The 24,095-nt window shown below is 33.4% G+C and overlaps 1 protein-coding gene across 1 annotated transcript in view; it reads left to right on the top strand.

Annotated features, from left to right (window-relative positions):
- Positions 1-22,210, top strand: part of LOC100918409 (transmembrane protease serine 11C-like) — a 75,717-nt gene extending 53,507 nt beyond the window's left edge. The window contains exons 6-8 of the mRNA XM_031942780.1: positions 1,754-2,013; positions 7,929-8,071; positions 20,559-22,210. Of these exons, the coding sequence (XP_031798640.1) occupies positions 1,754-2,013; positions 7,929-8,071; positions 20,559-20,720 (565 nt within the window). The 3' untranslated portion in view covers positions 20,721-22,210. The remainder of the gene's footprint in view (positions 1-1,753; positions 2,014-7,928; positions 8,072-20,558) is intronic.
- Positions 22,211-24,095: the final 1,885 nt, after the last annotated feature.

Here is a 24,095-nt window from a genome sequence, read left to right as displayed (position 1 = left end):
TTTCTAGTAAGAGAACTAAGATATGAGGTGAAATTTAGTGTTCTCTCAATTATATTACACATTTAGCCCTTTCTTACTATATTTTATGCATAATTGTTCTTTTCTATTACCTGTGATCACTAGAGAAATTCTTAAATTTCAACTGGAGATTATTTTTAAGGCAAATTATAAATTTATCAGTTTTTCACTTAACAATGATCAATATAGACCATTATCTCCTTCACACCTCACTTTCCCTCATTGAAAAAAAATACAAATAAAAACAAAAACCTTGTAAGAAATATGTATAGTCAAGAAAACCAATTTCAATTCTGGCCGCATCCAAAACTATATACTATTAATTTTCAATTAAGTCCATCATCTGTCAAGAATTATATAGTGTGTTATATCATTGTTCTTCTGGAATCGGTTGATTATTTTATTGAACAGAGTTTTTAAATTTTGGAAATTCTTTGTCTTGACAATGTTTTTATAAATTGTTCTCCTGGTTTTGCTCACTTCATTCTAAATCAGTTTATACAAGAATTCTCAGGTTTCACTGAACCCTTCCTTTTACCATTTTTATAGCATAATAGTATTTCATTTATTCAGATAATTTACTTAATCTCCAATTATTGAGTATCCCCTTAGTTTTCATTTCTTTGCCAATGCAAAAGGGCTGCTTGCTTTTTTTTTTTTTTTTTTTTTTTTTTATCTTTTCAGAGTATAGAACCAGGAGTGACATTACCAAATCAGATTCAAGTCAATAATCATATATTAAGTGCTTACCTTGTACCGGACACTATACTGGTGATACAAATAAATTTTAAAAAGTTATATCCATCAAGAAGGTTACATTCTTATGATGAAAGACACATGAAAGAGAGCTAACAGAAGAAGGGGAAAATATGCTCTCTTGGCAACACGACAGTGAAGTTCAGAGACAGAAGCATGGCTGTGCTGGGCATAGTTCCAAATTGCTTTCCAGAATTACTGGACCAATTCACCAATCCATCAACCAAATTCATTAATATGCCTATTTTCCCCATATTATTTGTCAGTTTCCAACATTTGTCATTTTCGTTTTTGTAAACTTGCCAATCCGAAGAGTATGAGATGGTACCTCAGAATTTATTTAATTTGTATTTTTCTAATTATTTTTGATCTGTGTAATTTATTGTGTAGCTATTGATAGTTTGGATTACTTCTTTAGAATACTGCCTCTTCATATTCTTTGACCATTTATCAGTTTGGAGAATGGTTAGTTTTATAAATTTGAATCAATTGCTCATAAACCTTGGAAATGACACTCTTATCTGAGAAAAGCAAGACTTTTTCCTAGTTATTTGTTTCCCTTCTAAATTTAGCTATACTGCTTTAGTTTGTACAAAATATTTTTAGTTTTGTTGTTGTTATTCATCATTTCAGTGGTGTCCAACTCTTTATGGCCCCATTTGGGATTTTCATGACAAAGATACTGGAATGATTTGCCATTTCCTTCTCCTGCTCATCTTACATATGGGGTACTGAGACAAGAAGGGCCCAAGCTCACACAGCTAATATCTATCTGAAGCCAGAATTGAACTCAGAAAGATGAGTCTTCCTGACTCCAGGCTTGGCACTCTGTTCACTATGCCACCTTGTGAGTTCTTACCCTGGTAACTACGGCCTTTGAATTTATATAAAACTACTTACTATTCAATATAGTTTATACTTCTGGGTTTATAACTTTTAAAAGTAGTCCATCTTTTTGGTATTTTTATTGTTGTTTTAGGGCCAACGATCCTCAAGAATGGAGTGTGACCTTTGGATTCCTTTTAAGTGAGCCAAAACAGAAGCGAAGTGTGAAAAACATTATCGTTCATGAAAAGTATCACTATCCAGATCACGACTATGACATTGCCATTATAAATCTATCCCAACCAGTACTGTATGCAACCAATATTCGAAAAATTTGTCTTCCAGAAGAAAATTACAATTTTCCTCCAGATTCTGATGTGGTAGTCACAGGATGGGGATCATTAAAAACTGATGGTAAGTTCTTTAGTGCTCCTTCTATTTCATAGTAGCTATAAATAAGATTTTTAAATGATGTTTATGAGTTCACAGCACCTTGAGCCAAGTGATACCACCTTACACATCCTGAATAGATTTAAGGTGATTCCATCAACATGGGTGTTGCCTAAACTGAAGATAATTACAACATATCCACATTTTACACCCTCTATAAATTTTGTCCATGCCTCAGACAAAGCAAAAAAAAAAAAAAAAAAAAAAATTTGAATGTGCCTTTGCTGCCAGGTATCTGCTGAGTTCTGATTGAACCTGTGGAATTTCTACCTCTGACCTTTCCCTACACTTTGTCACTTTTCTCTTTATGCTTTGCTTCTATTTCCAGGCTTCTGTGCATAAAAAAAAAGTTTCCAAAAGGCTGAGTCCAGTAAATCAGATTTTCACAGACTTTAAAGATTGCATAGAAATTATAGCTGACCTTACATTTTAACTAGATCTCTATAACAAAGAAACTGTTTCTATAACTGCTTTTCCTAAGAAAAATTTTTTTAATTAGGAAAGTTGGTGTTTTAGCCTACAGCCCTTTCCCTGAATTTCTTTTTCTTTCTTCCAATGGCCAGCTTGGGGTTACTATTAGAACAGCTACTGTTCCAACCTATTCTAGAGCAAATACTATATAGGAGAAAGTACTTATTCATACTATACTTCCTTTTTTCATAACTTAAAATAAAATCTGGTAATCTTGTTGCTAATAATAACATATATAATATATATTAATAATAATAATTCTTGATAAAAATAGTGTTTTATAGCATTACCCCTCCCTGGATCATGCTGAGGGTAGGAACATCAGGCATCTTGACTAGTAGGAAAACTATTTTTCGGCAAAGTTCCCTCTGGATAGTTTTTCTCAAATTATAGGATACTTGAATTACCTACATGTGAAGCTAGCCTTTAAATGTTCTGTCTTCACTCAAAAGCTCTAAGATAAGGAACTAACAGAAAACAAGATTCCAGGTGTAGTAGAAAGGGCCCTGTATGAGGAGTCAAGACACCTGAAATCTAGACTTGGCTACAACAATATTTCTGCCAGTGGTTCTACTGTTCTTCCAGTATTCCATTTTCTAACTTGGTGTTAAATGAAAGTCTTCCTTCTCATTTATATCTGATCATTTACCAAGTCCTGTGACTCATACCACTGGAAAATTTCTGGCGTCTATCCTCTTTTCTGTCCTCTTAGCACAAGCACCCTATTGCATATCCTTATTTCTGGGTACTTGACCTGTTGTCAGATTCCTAGCAAGTCTTTCCATACTCTCAACCTTATAATCCATAATATTGCCATATATTCGATCATATTACTACCATAATCCATTTAGTTATGCATAAATCTTCACAAGTTTCTACTCTGATGTTTCATTGAAGTGTGTGTGGATGACAATAGATTTTCAAAAGCTACTCCAGCACAGCATAGATTCTGGCAAGTTTAAACTAAAAAGCCTTCGAGTATGGTGCTGCTGACCAATTTGTTTGAGAGAATAAAGACAAAAAGACTCATCACCAGAAGGCTGGCCAAAGGGGCCTAAATTTGGGAATCATGAAACAAATGACCCAAAAAGCAACAAGCAAAACTAATTTTTTGGATACTGACTCATATTCCAAACAGAATATGTGAAGACAGTTAAATTATATGCCCCCAAATCTATTCTAAATGATAAATTAAAGAAAGTCTATGAAGACAGGGCTTGACAAAATCCTCAAAAGAGCACATACATTGAAACTTTATCACTTTAATGTGAAAGAAGTCAAAGAGTAATCTCTCAAAAATATGTTAGAAAATATGATTCAGGATTAAGAAATGAAAGAAATCAAAGATTTTAGGTTATTTAGAAACTTAACACTTATATTTTATGAATACTTTCTTGAAGAAGATAATTACAATATGTTGGACATAAGGAATATCAAACAGCATCAGATACATACATGCACACATGCACACGCACATGCACATAATTATTTGATTCAATGATTTGGAGAAAGGATGATCTAGAACCACTTAACTACTCAGTGGCAAACCACTTAACCACTCAGTGCCCTAGGATTGTCTTTAAGTATAAGCATTGGACTTGGAGTCAGGAAAACCATAGTTCAAATCTTGCTTTGGACATAGTCTAGGCAAGTCATTTAACTGTTCCTTACCTGGTCGATTTTCTAAGATTTAGGCAGTAGAATTTGGAGTCAGGAAAACTTGTTAAGGACCACCTCTTCCTTCTGGAAACTTGTGTTAAAGTCCTTAAGACTAGTCCCTCCTCCAGTAAAATTCCTTTGTATTTAATATATATGTATACTTTAGAGTCACATGTGTGCATGTGTTTTTTCTCCAGATAAAATATGAGCACCTTAAGGAATTAATGTTTAATTTTTGTCTTTGTGTCTTTAGCAACTAGTTTGCTACCTAGCATATAGATGGCACTTACAAATTATTCTTTCAACAAATAAATGTTGGACATATATAGGATGTGCCAAGTACTACACTAGGTTCCAAGAATGCAAAAGCAAAATTAAAACACTATCTGACCTTAAGGAGCATATATTTTACTAAATTAAAAAACCAAGTACACAGATAATTAAATACAAAACAAATACAGAAGGGACAGTGAGGCAGTACAGTGGATAGAGCATCTGTTCTAAAGTCAGAAGGATTTGAGTTCACATCAGCCTCAAACACTTCACATTTACTAGCTGTGTGACCCTGATAAGTCACTTAAACTCTATTGCCTCCTATATGTGTATATAGTATAAATATATAGAGATATAAATATATATAGAGAGAAGAGACTGATAGAGACAGAGTCAGAGAGAGCAAGAATAATTTTCATAAAGAAAAGTACTAATAAATGAGAGAATAAGCAAAAGTCCAATATAAGAGATGGCAGTAACCTGAATTTTGAAGGAAGCTAATACTACTAGAGGGCAAGCATGAAGAGTGAGTACATGCTAGGCAAAAAGAACAGCTTGTGCAAAGGCATGGGGAAAGGAGATGAAACACCCTGTGCCAGAAACAAGTAAGCCAGTTAACTAGAATATAGAACACATAAACATAATATACGCAATAATTATGCAAACGTAGGATAGAGCCCAATGGTAAAAACAAACAAAAAAATTTTTTTTTGAAAGTTAAATAGAGAAGTTTGTCTTTTATCTTCAATGTCATAGGGAGCTTCCTGAGTAAAGAAATGACCTGATCAGATTTGTGCTTTAGGAACATCAACTTGGTAGCACTGTGAAGAATGGATTGCAGAGAGGAAAAAAACTGAAGGTAGGGAGACCAATGAGGAGGCCACTGCAAATAGTTGAGATGCTAAAGATTTGAAGTAAGATGAGTGAATGTGAGTGAAAAAGGATTTCAACAGGCAGAGATGTGGCCCTCCAAACATAGGTAATCATATACATGATCTGTACAAGTGATTGGAGTGGGACTACTATGGCAGCATATTGCCCATCTGTCAACACTATATTGCTTACTTTTGTTTGCTTATTTGTCTTTCTCCAAAGGGAAGAGCCAATGTTGTGGGGGGAGAGTCTTTTTTCTCTTTTGTTTTTTGTTTTTAATCCAGAAATGACTAATATTAAAACAAAAGGCATCAATGAAACATCTTGTTTTCTTTTGTGGTCTCATCTATGTCGATAGGAAATAGAAAATAAAGAGTAAGGAATAATTAATCATTTGATTTAGCTAAAACATAAAAATATGAAAGATAATAAATTTAAATACTGCTGAAAAGAAGTGTGGAGCCCCAGCATGGGAAAGTTAAATGCCACTAAATTGAGAATCACTAAATATGAACAAACTTGTGCCTTAGGAAAGCCAGCTTTATGAAGGATAGACTAGAGAGAAAACCATTTAGAAGATGATTATAATAGTCCAAGGCAGAGGAAGTTATCTAGGTTTATAAAACTAGGAATGGAAAGTAGGGGACAAATGTTAAAGAAATGATAAGGGTAGAATCAACATAGGCTTGACAATTGATTGAATAGAGACCTAGGCTGACTATGAGATTCTGAAGGTAATGGTGACATCAACAGAAATGACAAGTTTAGGTTTTAGGGCAGAAGATGATGACTTTAGTCTTAAACAAGATGAATTTGGCATTCTAGTAGGACATCAAGATAGAGATGTCCAACAAGCAATTGGAAATAGGTATTTGAGCTAAGAGAAAATGGAAAAAAGAGAGACAGAGACAAAGATAGCTGAGTTCAAATTCAGCCTGAAATATTTACTAGTTTGTGACTCACCTATAAAAGAGAGAGGGAGGGAGGGAGGAGGAGAGGGAGGGAAAAGGAAAGAGAGAAGGAAGGAAGGGGAGACCCAGAGAGGGACAGAGACAGAGAGAAAAAGACCCAGAGACAGACCCAGAGAGACAGACACAGACACAGACACAGACAGGATGCATCAAAAATATTGGCTAAACCTTTGAAATCACTAAGAAAAAATTATATAGAGAAGACCAAAGATGGAGATTTGGAGGACCTATATGTGTGGGACAGAAAGACAATGATAAATCATTAATAGGGACTGAGAAATAGCAGTAAGCATTAGAGAATTATGAGATAGTTGCATCATAGAAGCTAAGATAAAATATAATAATACAGGAAGAGGAGAGAGTCAGAAGTAGTAAATGCTGAGCAGATCAAAAAAATAAAAAGGACTGACAGGTCACCAAACTTAAAAATCAAGAGTTCATTAGTCATTGTCATGAGAAATTTCTGGATGCATAGGGTAGTGAAATGGGTATATTGAGAAAAGGTTATATAAAAACAAAAGGTATCAATAAAAATAGTGAAAATATTTTAAAAGAGATTATTAGTGACCTCTGAGGGAAAAGCTAATTGATTTTAAGCCTCTTGGGAGAAGATAGATACTGTTCTTCTCTCCATCTCTGTATTCTCAACAGCTAGTACAGTACCTTAGCCATATTATATACTTTAAAACATTTATTTATCTATTGATTTGAAAATCAAATATGTCCATTTGTTTCATCTATTAAATCTATAAATCTAGCATATATAAATATATAATACTAGCATATATATACATATATATAATTTTCTAATACATTACATTGTCATTGTTGCACAATTGAGAGCTGTGGAAGACACCAAATCTTACCATGTTAAATATCCCAAATAAAGAATTAGACTCAATGGAATAAATATTCTTAAAAACTGTCTACCAGCAAGACTAATCTTATACATTAAGAATATAAGATGATTTGATAGACACAAACACAAAAATAATATTATATTGTTATATATTATAAACAATAATAAAAATATTGTTTAGCATTTCTCTTGAGTATCAATCAGTCCCAAATAAAAGGAGACAGGCATTTACCTTGATAATAAAAGGTTGACCGTGAAAAGTCCCAAATAAAAAAACGTATTGCCCACAGATGGCAAAATCAACCAGATATTTGTTTGAAGGTAATATTGTGCTGGTTGAATACTACAGGACCTTCTCAGAGAAGTAGGAATCCATACAAAAATTAAAAGGTCATCAAACGATCATTGAAATGCTTATCATATGCTAGAACCTGTCTTAAATCCTGGGAATATAAATGTGAGTTGAAGTCAAGAATGATTAACATATTGGATAAGAATTGCTGAGACATGAATAAAAATACAGTAAGGAAAAAAAGTACCAAAATTTTAAGAAATGAAAACAACATAGTACTTTAGACATTGATTATTTCTCAAAGTAAGACTTTCTTCATCACCAAAAAGTGAAACAAAAAAGTATTAAAATATAATATATATAATATAAATATAATAATAAAATTAAAGAGTCCATAAATTGTGAATATGTACATAAGTATATTGAAACACCAGAGGTTGGCATTGACTTGAATAAAACATGTATTATTTTCTTCCTTTAGGATCAAGTCCTAATATTCTCCAAAAAGGAATAATGAAAATTATAGATAATGCCACATGCAATGAAAAGGAGGTATATGATGGAGCCATAACAAATGGGATGCTGTGTGCTGGATTCTTAAAAGGAAGAATAGATGCCTGTCAGGTAGGTAAATGTATTAGTAAAATTAGGTAGTAAGAATATTAATATTTTGCTTATGGTAAAATATGATTTTATGAAAATCCTATTTGTATTGTCATATTTATAGTTTTTCCATGCCAAATTAAACAGACTAGTTATTTTAAAGATTTGAAAAATAAAGACATCTTGAGTAATATTTAATATCAAACTAATCAAAAAACAACCAACCATAATCATAATAATTGTTATTATGCCGATATCAACATAATCAACCATAATATCATAGGGCAGGATGAAATTCATACACATCATATTTTTAGACTTATGCAAGATGCTTCGTTTTATTTTTAATCTAGAGTACCTGTACTAGCAGTGCAAAAGTTAAGATAGGTCTGCAAAAATTGTAACAAGTAACCTTCCAGGAACACTGATTTTTGTTTCAGAGTTTTTGTTTGCAGCATTCAAGTAAGGCTCTCATAAGACCAAGGCTCAGAAAGGTAAAGTGTAGAGGGGCTTTTTAGAAGTATGTCTTGGAGTTGAGTAAATGCATCAAGCCATATGCAAGCCTAGAGAGACATAGTAAAATTGTGTGTATGGAAATAATATCAAACCTGGATAATGCCCTTGTCTTTACTGCCCCCACATTCACCACCTCACAAGCCCTTAGGGTAATGTAACATCATATATATATAACAAGTTTTTTAACTCACATACTTGAGGTTACAAACCAGTAAGATGCCCTCCCTCAGGATCTGTGCAATCACTTGACTTGACTCCAGTGCAACCCTGGAGTTGAGGTCCCTGCATAACAGTCCAATCTGACAGATCCTGCCTTCCCTCAGCCTCTGCACAAGACACATGACACAGTACCAGGAGATGTGCTAATCCTTCTCTTTCAAGATCTCTCTCTCTCTCTCTCTAAATCCATATAAGTCAGAATTTCTCTGCTTCTTTCCTCTTGATGGGGCTTGGAAATTTCTTCCAAATAATTATCTGTTAACAGCTCATGGGGTTATGTATATACCAGTTTTTCCTCCAAACTCTGCTTACTTAAGCAGTTACCACTGAAATTTTTCTGTCATGATGACCTAGTATAGAAAATTCAAAGAGAAAGGATACTTTCAATATCTGCCAAAGAATTCCATCATATTATATTAGTGAATAAGTTCTTTGTAAGTTGCTCTTTGAGTTTTGCTCTCTTGTGCTTTCTGGAGCTTTATGGCACAGTGATTTCCAAAATAAGGTTTGCTGCTGTATTAAAAAAAAATCTAATTATACTGTTCTTATTTTACTGATACCCACAAAATACACTTTCTGGCTATTAAATGGGATCCCATTAATTCTTAACAATGACATCAAAAAAAGAATACATGAATCTGGACATAATATAATATTAATTCATTTCTCATGAATTACCTTTAATTGAATTTGGACTCCATCTTGGATTCCATTCAAATTGAAGTGAAACTATTTCATATTTCAAAGATGCAAGATTTCACCAGTATTGGTACTCGTTCAACTGTCAAAAATAATAACCATCCTTGACTTTGATATATGATCTTTGTGAGTTGTGACCAAAAAATAAAATAAAATAAAAGGTATCTACTAGTTGCCAACTGTCCAGAGATAAGCTTCTCCAAACTTGGATAGATTAAGCTTTAAAAAATAAATATGAGACTCTTATCAGTCCCATATGCAATGTTTTTCAAAATTTATACTTAGCTGGAAAAAAATCTTTATTATTTGGGCTCACCTTCCTAGCAAAATAAGTTATAGCTTTAGTCAAGGGTATAATGAAATTTTATGACAAACTTTATGAGATCCAAAAGTAGAAAGACAACTTGTAAGTGAAAGGAAATGAAAGAAAAAGTTCTAAAGAAGGGTGTATAAAATATGCTACAATCATCAGTTACTCAATAGGCATTCATTAAGCACCTAATATATGCTCAGAACTGTGAAAGACATTGGAGATAGAAAGATAAAAAAAAAATAATGCACTCAAGGAATTTAAATTCAATCTAGGCAAATAACATATATGTGAACATATACACACATGCATATGTTTATGTACATACAAAATAAGTACAAAATTATTTCTAAGAGAAAGTAGTGCTTGAGCTAAGTCTTTAAAGAAACTAGGGATTAAAAGAAGTAGAGGTAAGGGGAAGGTACATTACAGGAAGGCGAGTGTGGGAGGTTGGGAGACACAGCCGATGAAAAGTTAGTCTTGTGTGAAAAAATAACAAGAAGGCCTGTTTAAGTGGATTGTAAAATGTGTAAAAGGGAATAACTTGTAATAAGACTGAAAAAATAAATTGGGTCCAGGTTGTCAAGGGCTATAAAAGCCAAAAAAAGAGAAGTTTCCATTTGATCCTAAAAATAAAAAAGAGATTAAAGTTTATTGAGCAGAAAAATAACATGATTAGACCTACATTTTAGAAAACTCCTTTTGGCAACTATGTAAAAAAATTATTAGAGAAGGCAAAGACAGGAGGCAAAGAAGTCACGTTAGCATCTATTGTTATAGTTCAGGCTAAAGTGGATTAGGGTCTGAAGTACAATGGTGGTATGTGAGAATGTCAGCTCACATGAGTTCTTCCTTACCTTAACCCTGCTCCTTCTCCTAGTGGTAGCTAAAAATGTCACAATCTTTGTCCCCTCCTAAGAGGTAGTATTTCTACTAGATATCCTATGAAAAGATCTTATGGCCCAAAGTTCCAGTTATTGCCTAGCCCTGATTTAATTTGTATTAAAAAATATTTGAAGGTACTTTCCATGATATTTGCACAGGAATGTTTTGAGTTCTTTACCTAATTACTGGAATTGCTAGTGATGCCTCCTAATAGGTCAGAGGATTTCTCTATATCATGTTTGTATATATTCTAGTGACAAATAAGAATAATTATGTATGCACATAGTTGCCACATCAATAAGAATTTACCTGCATTAACATACAGATATAATCACAAAGTATAAATGGGTCTCCCTAATAGAAGAAAAGGTGAAAGTGGTCAAGGAAAGTCTTTCTATTCCTTCAAGTGATATTGAAGGAAGAAAGAAGAGAGGGGTGGGGAGGGAGTGAAGAAAGAAAGAAGGAAGGAAGGAAGGATGGAAGAAGGAAGGGAGGAGAGGAGGAAGGAAGGGAGGGAGGAAGGGAGAGAAACAGGAAGGGAAGGAAGGAGGGAAAGAGGTAAGAGGGGAGGGAGGGAGGGAGAGAGGAAGGGAGTAGAAAGAAAGAGCAAGAGTGAGAGTGAGAGCAAGAGTGTATAAAAGAAAGTCTAATAGTGAAGGTTAGTTACTCGCTGCCAAGACATATTGGGCCATCTATAAATACTGCTCTCTATGGTAATAGAGAAGGTAGATTAGGCAAAAGTTTTGGGAGGAAATAAATTCTGTTTTGAATATAGAATTTCCTACCATGTGGATTTCAAGATGTAACCTCTCCAGGGCCACTTCTTAACTGAACCAAATGTTAACCATAGATATAATACTTAAATGTTCTAAAATAAATAAACATTAGAAAATTACAGAAATTATCAACATCTGAAATGCTAGTATAGCGAAAATTGCTTTTGATGTCAAGTGTTCAGAGAACACCATAATTCAATTATATCGATTAAATGATTAACTATTACTTAGTAACTGTTCTATAAGTAAAAATTTCAGGGTTTCCTCAGAGTTAGTTATTGTGCTTGAGGTGTCTGACTCTTGCCTTACTAGATTTTTCTGGTAACCATGCACTAAATCTACAGATTCCTGTCAGAATGGTGTCCTGTGAATTCATACATCTCTGGGCATCTTCCTTATAGCTATCAGATGTCCATTTGCATCTCCCTGATATATGTCCTTTTGAATGAGTTACAGGGTTCCACCCTGGCTTTTCAACAGTTCTGCCTCTTCTGCGTCTTTGGAAAGTCTCATATTATTGATCTGACTCAATGTGAAGTCTGAAGGAAACTATTCGTCTGTGTTATTTTAGCAGGTTGCTGAAACTAGCAGAGGTTACATAGCTTACTGAGACTCACAACAAGCTATATGTTAGTGAAGCGAGTACTGAGATAACATAGAATACTGACTTGGAATAAGAAGGCATGGGTTCAATCCCAGTGTCACTGCTTCCTAAATGATCTCTATAATTCTTGCCAGCTCTACATTTGTTTCTCCCTATGATTTGAAGAACTACGGGATGAATTAGGTGCTTTTGGAGGGGAAAAAAGTAACTGCTAATGTAAAGGATGTCAATAATCAAAGACAGAGAAAACTCCTGCCAACAGTTCAGTGAAACACAGATGAGATGGATAGAGAGAGAGAGAGAGAAAGAGAGAGAGAGAGAGAGAGAGAGAGAGAGAGAGAGAGAGAGAGAGAGAGAGAAAGAAAGAGAAAGAAAGAGAAAGAAAGAAAGAAAACACATTTTAAAATCTATATATGAGTTTAAATATATCAATCCCGACTCAGGCTATAGAGAGTTACACTAGTATTCTGCTCATACCTTGAAGGATGAGAAGTTCATATTCTGAAAGAAGGGCCACAAAGGAAGAACATATTATTCAAAAAATCATCTCAAAAAAAATTTCAATTGAACTCAGTTCATCAAACATAGACAAGCATTAGGCAAGACAAGGAATTACACTTAAAAAAGGCTCAGGAAATGTCAATAATCCATGCCATTTGGGTCACATACAAGAAAGTCTTTGAATCCAATCATAATTGGAAAATTTTAAGAAATGTAAATATTTAAAATAGTATTCATACATGTTATGTTAAAATAATAGGGTAGACAAGGACTAGAACTTGACTTCATTCATACAGGAAATTCTTAATTTAAAAAAACTCCCTTAACAATTCAAGAGAGCAACTCCTCTGCAACTTGGAATCTTAAGATAGTTTCATTGAGCACTGAGCGTTAAGCAACACTTTTAGAGACATTATGTATCAGGGGCAAGACTTGAAACTAGGTAGGTCTCCCTAGCTTAGGGATCAACTTTCTATCCACTATGCCACGCTGTGGTATCAACAATAACTGGCACATATAATATTTTAGGGATTGCCAAGCACTTTCTGCATGATCATGGTCATATAACTTGTAACCATCAGAGGTAGGATATATATCAAGTTTTCTGTTGAGTTCACATCCAAAAATCTTCCCAGTTAAAGCCAATTCCTGTTGTAGTATCAATAAAACATTCCACTTTAATATTGTCTCACAAGGGTTATTGCCAAAGCTGCTGAAGTCACTATTCATTGATATAACAGAGATGCCCTGTTTAATACTGCTGAATACTACTTACCGAAAAATTCCTACTCATCATCTCAAAGAGAGGGGTGTATAAAGTCTTCTGAAAAGACTGGTTCATATCCCTAGGAATCTGTGTCTTGGAGAGTCCTATTGTCAAAATAATCTGACAACAGAAATGTTATTGTGGTGTTTTCTGAAAACAATAAATTTACTAAGAACATTGGATCATAGATTTAGAGTTGGAAGATCTCTTAGAGATCATTTTACAGAGGGGCAAACTGAAATTTGGAAAAATTAGTTGACTTTGCCCTGGGTCACACAGCTAGTAAATGCTTAGGGCAGGTTGGGAATCCCTGTCTTCCTGACTCAGATCTTACAGGATATCCATTATATGAGTCTGCCTTTCCTCGTAGGGTGTTCTCTGATTAAAATTAAATTAAGATTAAAATGAGAAATGAAAGCCATTCTCTCTTGACCTGACTTTGTACCAATTCAACTGAAAACCAGAAACATGCCATATGCTCTGAGAGAAAATAAGTTTAAATTACATCAATTAAAGTTTTAGTATCCATACCATGGGATATAATCAACTCAATATTCTTCCTAAGGTTTTAGCAAGGTCCCAAGTGACCCCACTTTGCCAATAGCTGATTAATTGCTATTGTCCATGTCATCAAGTTTAGAATTTCTGGTGCCCCTAGAATTTTCCAATATTTTATTAATATTCTTTTTTCTAGGAGCCATAGAAACACAGATTTGTAGTGTTAGAAAGATTCTTAAAGATCCTTTCATCCAACATCATTTTATGGATGACAAAATATATTTTCCAAATTTAAGTTTCTTTAAACTAGGTTAGTCTTGGGTATTAATACATGAGGATCATAGAATCATAGAATCATAGATTTAAACATGGAAGTAGTTCAACTTCTATATTTCAAAGGAGGAAATTCAGGTCTTCTGTCTTCAATCTTCCTCTATTCATGCCATAATATCCCTACTCACCTTAATATACTTCAATAATTCAATAGATCCTTAATCTCACTGACAAAAACAACAGTGCAGAACACAACCAAGACAAGTTTACTCATCCTATGTAATTTCTATTCATCTTTTCCAAGAAGTTCTATTTAGGGGACTAATTATTTTATTGGAGGCCTTCCTCTAGGTTAAGACTTCTTAAACTTTTTCCACTCACTACCCCTTTTTGCCCAAGAAGTTTTTACATGACCCTCTTGTATAAAGGTATACAGATCAAACATTTACGGATAATAAATTATAATTTTGTGATGCCCATATTCATTTATGGGGTCACGACCCACAGGTTAAGAAACTTTGCTCTAGGTTATTAAACTATAAAGTTGAGTTCAAATATTGATTCTGCTATTTAAGACCTGAGTGATTAGGTGAATCATTTAACTTCTCTGGACTTCTGTTTCCCATAAGCTGATGAGGAATTAGTAGGTCCTAAAGAAAGTAGAAAGTAGAAAGAAGGCAGATATATAAATTGAGACAGAAACTAGTTATAATTTTGTTGTGAAAAAGAGTGATATAAGGAGACTAAGATGATAGTAGCAAGATGAAGTGGCAAGGAAGTTGTGGTAAATGAGGAATGCTTGTGGAGGGGGGACTGGTGGACCCTGGAAGACACATGATTCCAATGACAGCAGCACCATAGCGGTTTTGGAGACAGTTTTCATTCCCCTGCCACTGTGGTATGTAGGAGGTGCTCATGAATGTGTCTGTCTAAGTTTGTGGCCATGGGTTGATTGCTGTAGAGTTTCTACATAGCATTACTAGGATGGGGAAATAAGTAAATAGAGCTGTGTTGAGTCAAATCATGTCAACAAGCATTTATTAAGTGCCTACTATGTTCAAGGCATTGAGCTAATGGCTGCAGATACAAAAAAAAAAGGCAAAAAAGTTCCTAAAGGATCTCACATTTTAATGAAAAAGATAACCTGCAAACAATTATGTACAAACAAGATAAATACAGGATGATAATCAATAGGAGAAAGGCACTACCTCGAAGGATGATCAGAAAAGGCTTCTTGCAGAAGATGAGACTTGAAGAAAGCCAGGGGAGTCAGGAAGCAGAGATGAGAAGGGAAAGAATTCCAAGCAAAGGGAATGAGAACAATCGTGTCTTAGTCTGATCCAGTTTAACATTACTTTAATTGAATAGTGTCAGCTAATGTTACTTCCTGTTCCATATCCCTAAAACCAAATGCATAAGGAACAGAAGAAAAATAGATAGCACTGCAAACAAAATATAACTAGCAGGTTACCTATTTGTGTGAAAAATGATGGTCTTCAACTCAATTAAAGGGATATCCAACAATCTGGGAATGACTGAATAAACTATGCTATTTAAATTTAACTGAATACTATCCTGGCTTAAGAAATGATGAAAGAGATATAGCAGGCTTGCTGACTATCTTGGAAAATTAAATGCTACCTAGAATAATATATATCTGCCCAATAAGTATCCAAAGTAACAAAAATAGAAAGCTAATGAATGCCATATTGTCAGGAACATTTGACTATAGTACATCAAGTCTGGCTCTCTTGTCCTGACATTCACACCAAAGGATCTTCCCTAAAATTGGCACAGATGTCCTATCCCCCTTACACAGATATTCAGTCCTATAGCCTAGCAGCTGGAACCACATCTTTCCTGTGTGTTCCATAAGTTTTTATTATATTCAACCCCAACCTATAGTCAATCAGTCAATAACCATTCTTAAAACTTCTATGTGCCAGAAATGTGCTAAGCACTGCAGATACAAAGAAGGGCAAAAGATAGTCCCTACCTGTGAGGAGCTCCCAGTCTAGTAGAGAACAGAACATCAAAAAAAAACAAAAAACAAACAAACAAAAAAAAACAACCTTGTACAAACAATAAAATGGAAATGATGAACAGAAGGAAGTCTCTAAAATTAAGAAGGGTTGAGAAAGGCTTCCTGCAGAAGTTGGGATTTTAAATGAGACTTGATGGAAGTCAAGAGGTGAAAATGAGGAAGAAGAGCATTCCATGCATGAGGGACATTTAGAGAAAGTGGTTGGAGTAGGCAGATTAAGTGTTTTTTTTTTTTTTGGTTTTTTTTTTTTTTTTTTAGGAAAAATAAGCAACCTATACCATCTGCATCTTAATAAATCCCAGTTTATAGTTGTCGGCTCCACTGAAAGTATTAGTATAAAGGATTTCTCTCACCACTACCCCCTTTTGTATGTGAGAGATACTGCTTGGCCTGTGTTTTGAAATGGCTACGGAAAGTACTACAGTATAGTGGAAAGAAACTAAGAGATAAAATCCAACCTCTACCACTTACTTGTGTGACCCTGTTAAGTATCTTTATAAGACTTAACCTCCTTGTCCCTCACTTTCCTTATCTATAGAATAAAGGGGTTGGACTAGATGGACAGCTCTCATTCTAGATGGACAGGGGAGACTTTGTGCAGGATATCTCTGACTCAAGGAGGCAAAGAAGGCACCTCCAATATTTATTGGACCTATAAGGATATGTTCCCAAGAAAAGGACATGAAATCCAGCACTCACTATACCACATCCCAGAATTAGCAGAGACATTTTCTTAATATCATCCCATTGTGCCATAATGTTGAAGCACAGAAGGAATTCTGGAATAGGAAAAGGTTTTAAGTCCATAACCTGATGGGTACAGCTCTGTCAGGAGTAGTCATAGTAGAGCCCACCCATAACTATGTTGGCATTTCAGCACAGGGTAGGAGCAGGAAACACATTCCATAGCTCTGAATTCATCAGCATGAGGATGCTTTTCAGAATGTCAAGCAGTTACTAACTTCTGAGTTTGGGTTAATGCATTCCAATGACTGTAAGCTACCAATTAACATACACTACCTCCTGGTTTTAGAGCTATGTTTGGTCACATAAGCAACAGATGACACTGAGGAAAGTGCTTTCTAGTTATTAAGAATGTCATCAACAGAAAAGAACTTTGCATACTTTTGACAAAGAAACCTTTTCTGGGATAGGCTTCAAGAAATCCATTTACACCATCATGCTTTTTATCTTTGATCTTAATCTTCTCATAGGGCTCATTTTTCTAAATAAGGATATAGCAAATTTATAAATAAAAATGCAGAGCATAAAAATATGAAATCTTTTGTACTCTGTTCATGACAACATATTTTTGTCTATAAGCCTAGAAGAACATGGAAGGTATTGCCCTGAACAAATCAAATCCCTGTTTATATTTGTCAACTCTACTGAAAGTATTAGCATAAAAGTCTTCTCTCATCAATACCCCCTTTCTAGTGTATGAGGGATACTGCTTAGCCTGTGTTTTGAAATGTCTATGGGAAGTACTATGATATAATGAAAAAAGTGGAAAGAGATTAAGGACCTGAGATAAAATCCAACCTCTGCCACTTACTTGTAAGTAAGCATCTTATAAAGATGCTTAACCTCCTTGACCCTCAGTTTCTTATCTATAGAATAAAGGGATTGAACTAGATGGTCTATGAAGTCTTTTTCAGTTAATGGATACTAATAGAGGGCCATGAGGAATGCAATCTTTTCATGAGTTCTAATCCATTCTTTGATTTCTGCCCAATTTATCTTCCCCAAGTGAAGAGAATACTTCCCAAGTTCAGAGACTGTTTTATTTCTATCATTGTAAATGGTACAAATACCAGGAACTTTATAAATGCCTGTTGATTTATTGGCAAATCTTCAACAGGAATTATCACATGCATAAAGTATGCACTCTATGGAAAAATCATTTGTTATTTCAGGAGGTAGTCATTATATTATCCTGGCCACACTACATTAGACACGCACAGAACTGCTTACATTAAAATACTCTTTAAAATGCACATTGTAACCTGAAATTACTTATAAAATACTTTTAATTATGTAAACATATAACATTTTCTAAGCTACTTAACATAAGATGCCAATTACTTAATTTTAGATGATTATTGCCTAGCTTTTGGTCAGGGTTCCAAATTGGGTTTGGAGTTCAGTCCAGGAAAAAAACATCTTGAATGTGGTAGATTCCATCCCAAAATGAGTCAAAGCTCTTGCTCTCTCATATCTGTACCATAACAATCATAATCCAATGGCAGCTGTTTACAAAACATTGATTGCTGCACTCTATCATTTCAGATAGTTGATGGCACTTATTTCAGTTTAATTTAGCTAATTTGTGGATGGAACATAATCTGAATTGACATTATTGAGTGTCTAAACAAATGTTTTACTCTAAAGAATTACTAAGGGGTATTCTTAAAACTTTCATTAATTATCTTCAATTTTTAGATGAAAAGCTTGATCTGGATGCTGATTTTTGCTTATTTTTACTTAAATGAATAGGGAAGGGAAGAGAAAGCAATGGAAGGAAAGAGAAAAGGTGAAAAGTAGGGAAGAAAGGGGGAAAAGAAAAAAGAAGGGAAAATAGAAAGTGAAGGAAAGAAAGTGAAAGAAAAAGTCTTTGCTGAGAACTAAGGAGCCAAATTAAGATGAATTCCTATAGTATTATCGAAATCAAAAAGTCAACTTCATATAAGATCTTAAATACAAATGGATAGGTCCCTGGCATCTCTATTAATGATACATATTCTGTGAGACATATTATCGGTATTCAGCAATAAAAGCAACAAATGAACTTAGTAAAAATATAATAAAAAGGGCTAGTAATCCCATTAAGATAGTAAAATGTATAGGTATGAGATGGGACAATAATAAAAGAGGTAACATGGTATAGTAAAAAGAGTGGAATCAGAAAAATTAAAGTTTCAATCCTTCCTCAACCACTTACAAGCAACGATTTTTCTGAGCTACCATTTCTTCTTCTGTTAAAAAGAGGATGATAATACCTATGCAATACCTACTTTATATGGTTTTTGCAAGTTTCAAGTAAGATCACATGTATTAACTACTCTGCAACTTTAAAGTTATGATAAATGTCAATCATTATTATTGCCCACCTCTATAAAAACCGGTGTGGGCAGTCCTCACAGTGATAATCAGGTCTGGCCACTCATCCCTGCTTTAGCAGAACAAGTAGGTTAAGGACTCAAACATTGTGGTTTGCCACAGATAGAATACCAATGTCTCATGCATAAACCTGATTCCTTTGGAATCTGCTCCTTCCGGTCCACATCCCAGAAATCATGCTTTGTAATTTCTGGGAGAATAAAGATCCCTTTGAGGAAGTAGATGAACTCTTGGCCTGTGTCACCTGTGTGTACTCAAATGGAATGGGCAATCTGATCAGGATAAAAGGAGACTTTACTATTGAATAAGCATGGCTTCAAACTAGAATAAGGCAGTTCCTCTCCCAAAGAGCAGTTTTAATGCATTTCCACTCATTATTATTACACCATGCATAATGAAAACTCTTGTGGCCTTTCTGTTAATTAATTTCAAAGTGGTACTCCTAGAGCTGAGGTTCTCAATCCGGGGTCCACAAACTTTTAAAAACCTTTGTTAATTATATTTCAATAGAATTGATTTTCTCTGTAATCTTATACATTTCTTTTATGCATTTAAAAATTATTCTAAGAAAGGCCAAGCTGCCAAAAGTGTCCAGAGTCTCTTCTCCTCAAAAGGTTAAGAATGCTTGTCTTATAATTACTTGAGAACAACAGAATTATTAGAAGCATTTCCAATGGAGAAGCCATGAAATTGTTTTTCAGGTACAGCTCCTGATGACTTACAGGACCCACAGGCTAAAGGAAACCAATCGTTTTCTCTGGCCATATCAGAAGCTTAAAGTAGAGCCAAATGATACTTCTGTACCTATTAGTGTAATTTTTTTTAAAAGACTCATTAAACTCTACTGTTTAAATGATTATGTTAACTTGAGATATTATAAATTCTTGTTAATAAACCTTATGCCTTTTGAGATCTAACAATCAAATTAGCAGATTTCTAGCAGGTTGAAATCCTGCACATACATTCCTTGATGGCTATCATTTGTTATTTTCTACTAAAAGGAAGGAAGAGGAAAAGAATTGCTTTTATATATGAATTGCACTCCATGGCAGCTAAGTTCCCTTCAAATGTTAAGTTCTGTTATTTTATTCTAAGACACATTTTGGAACCACTAAATTTGAAGAAGTTGTTTTGAAAAAATTCTACAGAGATATAGAAAAACATATAATTTAGGAATCCATCATGCTATGGATATATCTGGTTTTCCTCACTCTTATGATTCTATTACCTATTGTCTTAGTAAAAGGAATAAAACATATGATGAATGATAATACTTGTGTGTTACTTTTCTTTCTAGGGTGACTCTGGTGGACCATTGGTTAGTTCAGATTCTAGAGGCATCTGGTTTCTTGTGGGAATCGTGAGCTGGGGAGATGAATGTGGACTTCCAAATAAGCCTGGAGTCTATACTCGAGTCACTTACTATCGAAACTGGATTACATCAAAAACTGGAATCTAGGTCAACAATTACCGATAGATTAACACAGGTTATATAAAATCTTTTAAACTGCTAAATCACATTTAATTAAAGATAAAATTCCTTATGCATGGTAAAAACACAGATTTAAGCATATATAATTCAAGACTTGAACTTGTTTATCCATGCCAACAATATGTCTTTGGGTTTCTTAAGAGACAAAAATGTCATTTTAAAATATAATCTTTTTCATAAATCATACCTTAGAATATGTTTACAGCATGAACTTAATGAATATTTAAATGTTAAAATTATATTTTAAATATTATACTTTCAAAATTTCTACTTATTTACTTCTTTGGCTAACAGGGATAGACAAATAAAAAAATTCAATATAACAATCTATTAATAGACTACTTTGAGATGTAATGACAGATATAATCAAATAATATATAAAAGCACAACCATAGAACTAAGAGAGCAATATTGCATTATTATATGTTTATGAAACAATATTATTCACAAAGAAATTCAAGTTGTTCATGTTATAATACATGGAAATAAGCAGCATGTATTAACTAAGACACTTTGGAGACATATTTCTGACATTCCTAATATATTACTTTAATATGTCCCTCTACTTCTCTATACATTGATTTTCTCATCTTTTGAATGAATAGACTACTTTTTCTGCATATAAAAGAACTAAATCTAAAAATAATTTTGAAACTCACAGGACTTATAACTTGAAAGGACTTTACCAGTGCTTTAATACCAATTGCCCCTCATTTTTATAGAGCAGCAAAATAAAGCCTAGAAAGATAAAGTGATTTTCCAAGTAGTAAAAAGCAAATCTGAGTTTCAAATCTGGGTTCTTTGGCTACTTCATATTACTTCTAACGCTTTGCTAAAATATTGAGTAGTTCAGTTGGAATATATTCCATATCCTGACAAATGATTTAAATAGACTACCTTGAATGATAATTTGCAAAATTGAATTCATTTTATGAAACATTGGCCTTTCTCATCATAAAGTAAACTCAACTTCACTTAAAACAATGTAATCATAAACTATTATGTTTGGGTTTTCATCCAACCAGGGGAAAAAAATCCTATTGGATAGTTTAGGAGGATGCATATTTCAAAAAATCATAGTTGAAGTGGTTGTTTTAGGTTTCAAAAATGAACTACATATATTGTACAATAACAATGCAGGCAAAATACTGTCATGATGATTGCAAATATAGCAAAACCTTATATTGGAAGACTTCAAAAATGTTTTAAACTGAATCTTCTGTTTAGCTGACAGCTTTTTAAAATTCTTGTTGAAATTCTTCTAAAATGATCAACTTTATTCAATACAACATAGTGAATGTAACTCGTTATTTCTTTGATGACTCAGAATCCTTTGCAGTGCCTAAACTTGAAATTTCATTGTACATTCCTCTAATAAAGATGCAAAGGATGTAAGAGATTGGGCTGAATCTTTTCTGGACTTGGAATATATTTTGAACAAAATCATTTGATTTTTACTAAACCCTTACTATCACTTTGTTTTCTTATCATTTGTTATTTTCTACTAAAAGTAAATACAAAAATAAAAAAGTCTGGTTGAAGTTTCTAATTGCCTAAAATGATAATTCTTGGGAGCTATGGTAAGAATAAATTCTATAGGAAAAATGTTATTGTAGATTTTTTCAAAATCTTTTCCCTATATTGCTCTCTATAACAAAGAAGGTCATAGTTTTTTCAGATTGTAGACTGGGTAAGAATTAACCTATAGCTAAACTGTTTATTCTTCAACTCCCAATAATTTTTTTTTCCCTAGGCAAAATCCACCTAATTTCTCAACTCACCTACCAACACAAAGAACAAAAACAGAAAAAGGAAAGGGGGCAGAGGGGAAAGAAATATTTACACATTTTCCTTCCTGTGTAAATGACTCTGCCCTACTCCCCCCCTCCCAGACACACACATTTTCTATGGAGTTCAAAGCATTTACAAACTATCTATCATCTCCATTACATCTCTGAATCTAAGAGATTACAAATGTAATTTTAACAATTTAACAGTTATTTTTAAAGTTTTTATGCTACAACAAATAAATTAGATGCCTTTTGGAGTCTATTACTAAAGGTATTTTGCCTATAATGCTAATTATTATGAAAATCACCTTGGTGAGTTCATTTATTCTCATTTTCATATTTCAGTTTCATATACTCAAAAACAACTAAATAATCAGTTCGTAGCTCGTTGTATTGAAAAAAGAAAGTTTAATATACACATGGAATTATTCATTTAAAAGAATTACTGAATTATATTAGAGTAACAAGGAAGAAGAAACAAAAATGAAATAAGGGGTAATATAACTTATAAGAATTAGATTAGTACATGAAGCAGTCAGATGTGGTTATTACCCAAATTTAAACCATTCAGACCTACTGACAATTTAAATTGATGAGACCAAAAAATAATTTTCTGAATTTTATTTTTAAAATAAGAACTATTCTATATTAACATACAAATCTATAATCAATACAAGTATGAGTAGCCTACCCTTCTCTAATATTTAATCTAGAAGCAGGGGGGCTTGGGAAATTGCACAGAGCAAAGACAAACTTCTCCTTTTGCGTTTTACTGTTAATTTCAGCATTATTCACATATAATATATATGTATAAATTTAAAAATAATGATACTTGAATATATTAGGTACTGATCAGCAGATAATTAAAATAAAATTTTTACTGTTTTAGGACCAGTGACCTAAATAAACTTAACCAAAAGAAAGATATATTATCACAAATTTAATGGAAAATGTTTTTAGAAACAATAAAGTATAATGGATTTTTGTTAGATTTCTTTTATTACTTTAAAACAATTCCTATGTATTCATATTCCTTATGATTTTAATATAGTAACTAATTTTAATTAAAATAATTTAAAATATTTTCCCTTATATATGTGATATGACTTTGAATAATAAATAATCATCTTATTATGCTATTTCTCCATCTTTATTATATGCTATTTTTCCATCTGTTAGGCTAAAAAATGTATCTTTTCATTTATAACTTCCTATCTTTTACTTTGCTTTTTATCGTCCTTTTTACAAATCCATTCTTGAAAAAGTATTTTCACAAAGTCTCACAGTATGTTTTCTAAATAATGCATGATAACTTAAAAAATGGCATGTGATCTTCTACTTTGATTCCCACCATATTAAGATTTATAAGTATTATGTAGCTTAGATAATTTTCCTCTCTGGACTGATTTTTTTTTAATTCTACATAGCTCTGGGAGACAGCATGGTGCAATTGAAAAAGAATGTATTTATAGTTAAAGACTAAACCAACGTGGGTCCAGATCCCAAATCTGTCACTTACTATCTGTGGATCCTTAAATCACTTTTTTCCTCA

This window comes from Sarcophilus harrisii, chromosome 6, assembly GCF_902635505.1.
Source record: "Sarcophilus harrisii chromosome 6, mSarHar1.11, whole genome shotgun sequence".
NCBI lineage: Eukaryota > Metazoa > Chordata > Mammalia > Dasyuromorphia > Dasyuridae > Sarcophilus > Sarcophilus harrisii.
Note: the sequence above shows the minus strand (reverse complement) of the source record. Positions and strands in the feature narration are given on the sequence as shown.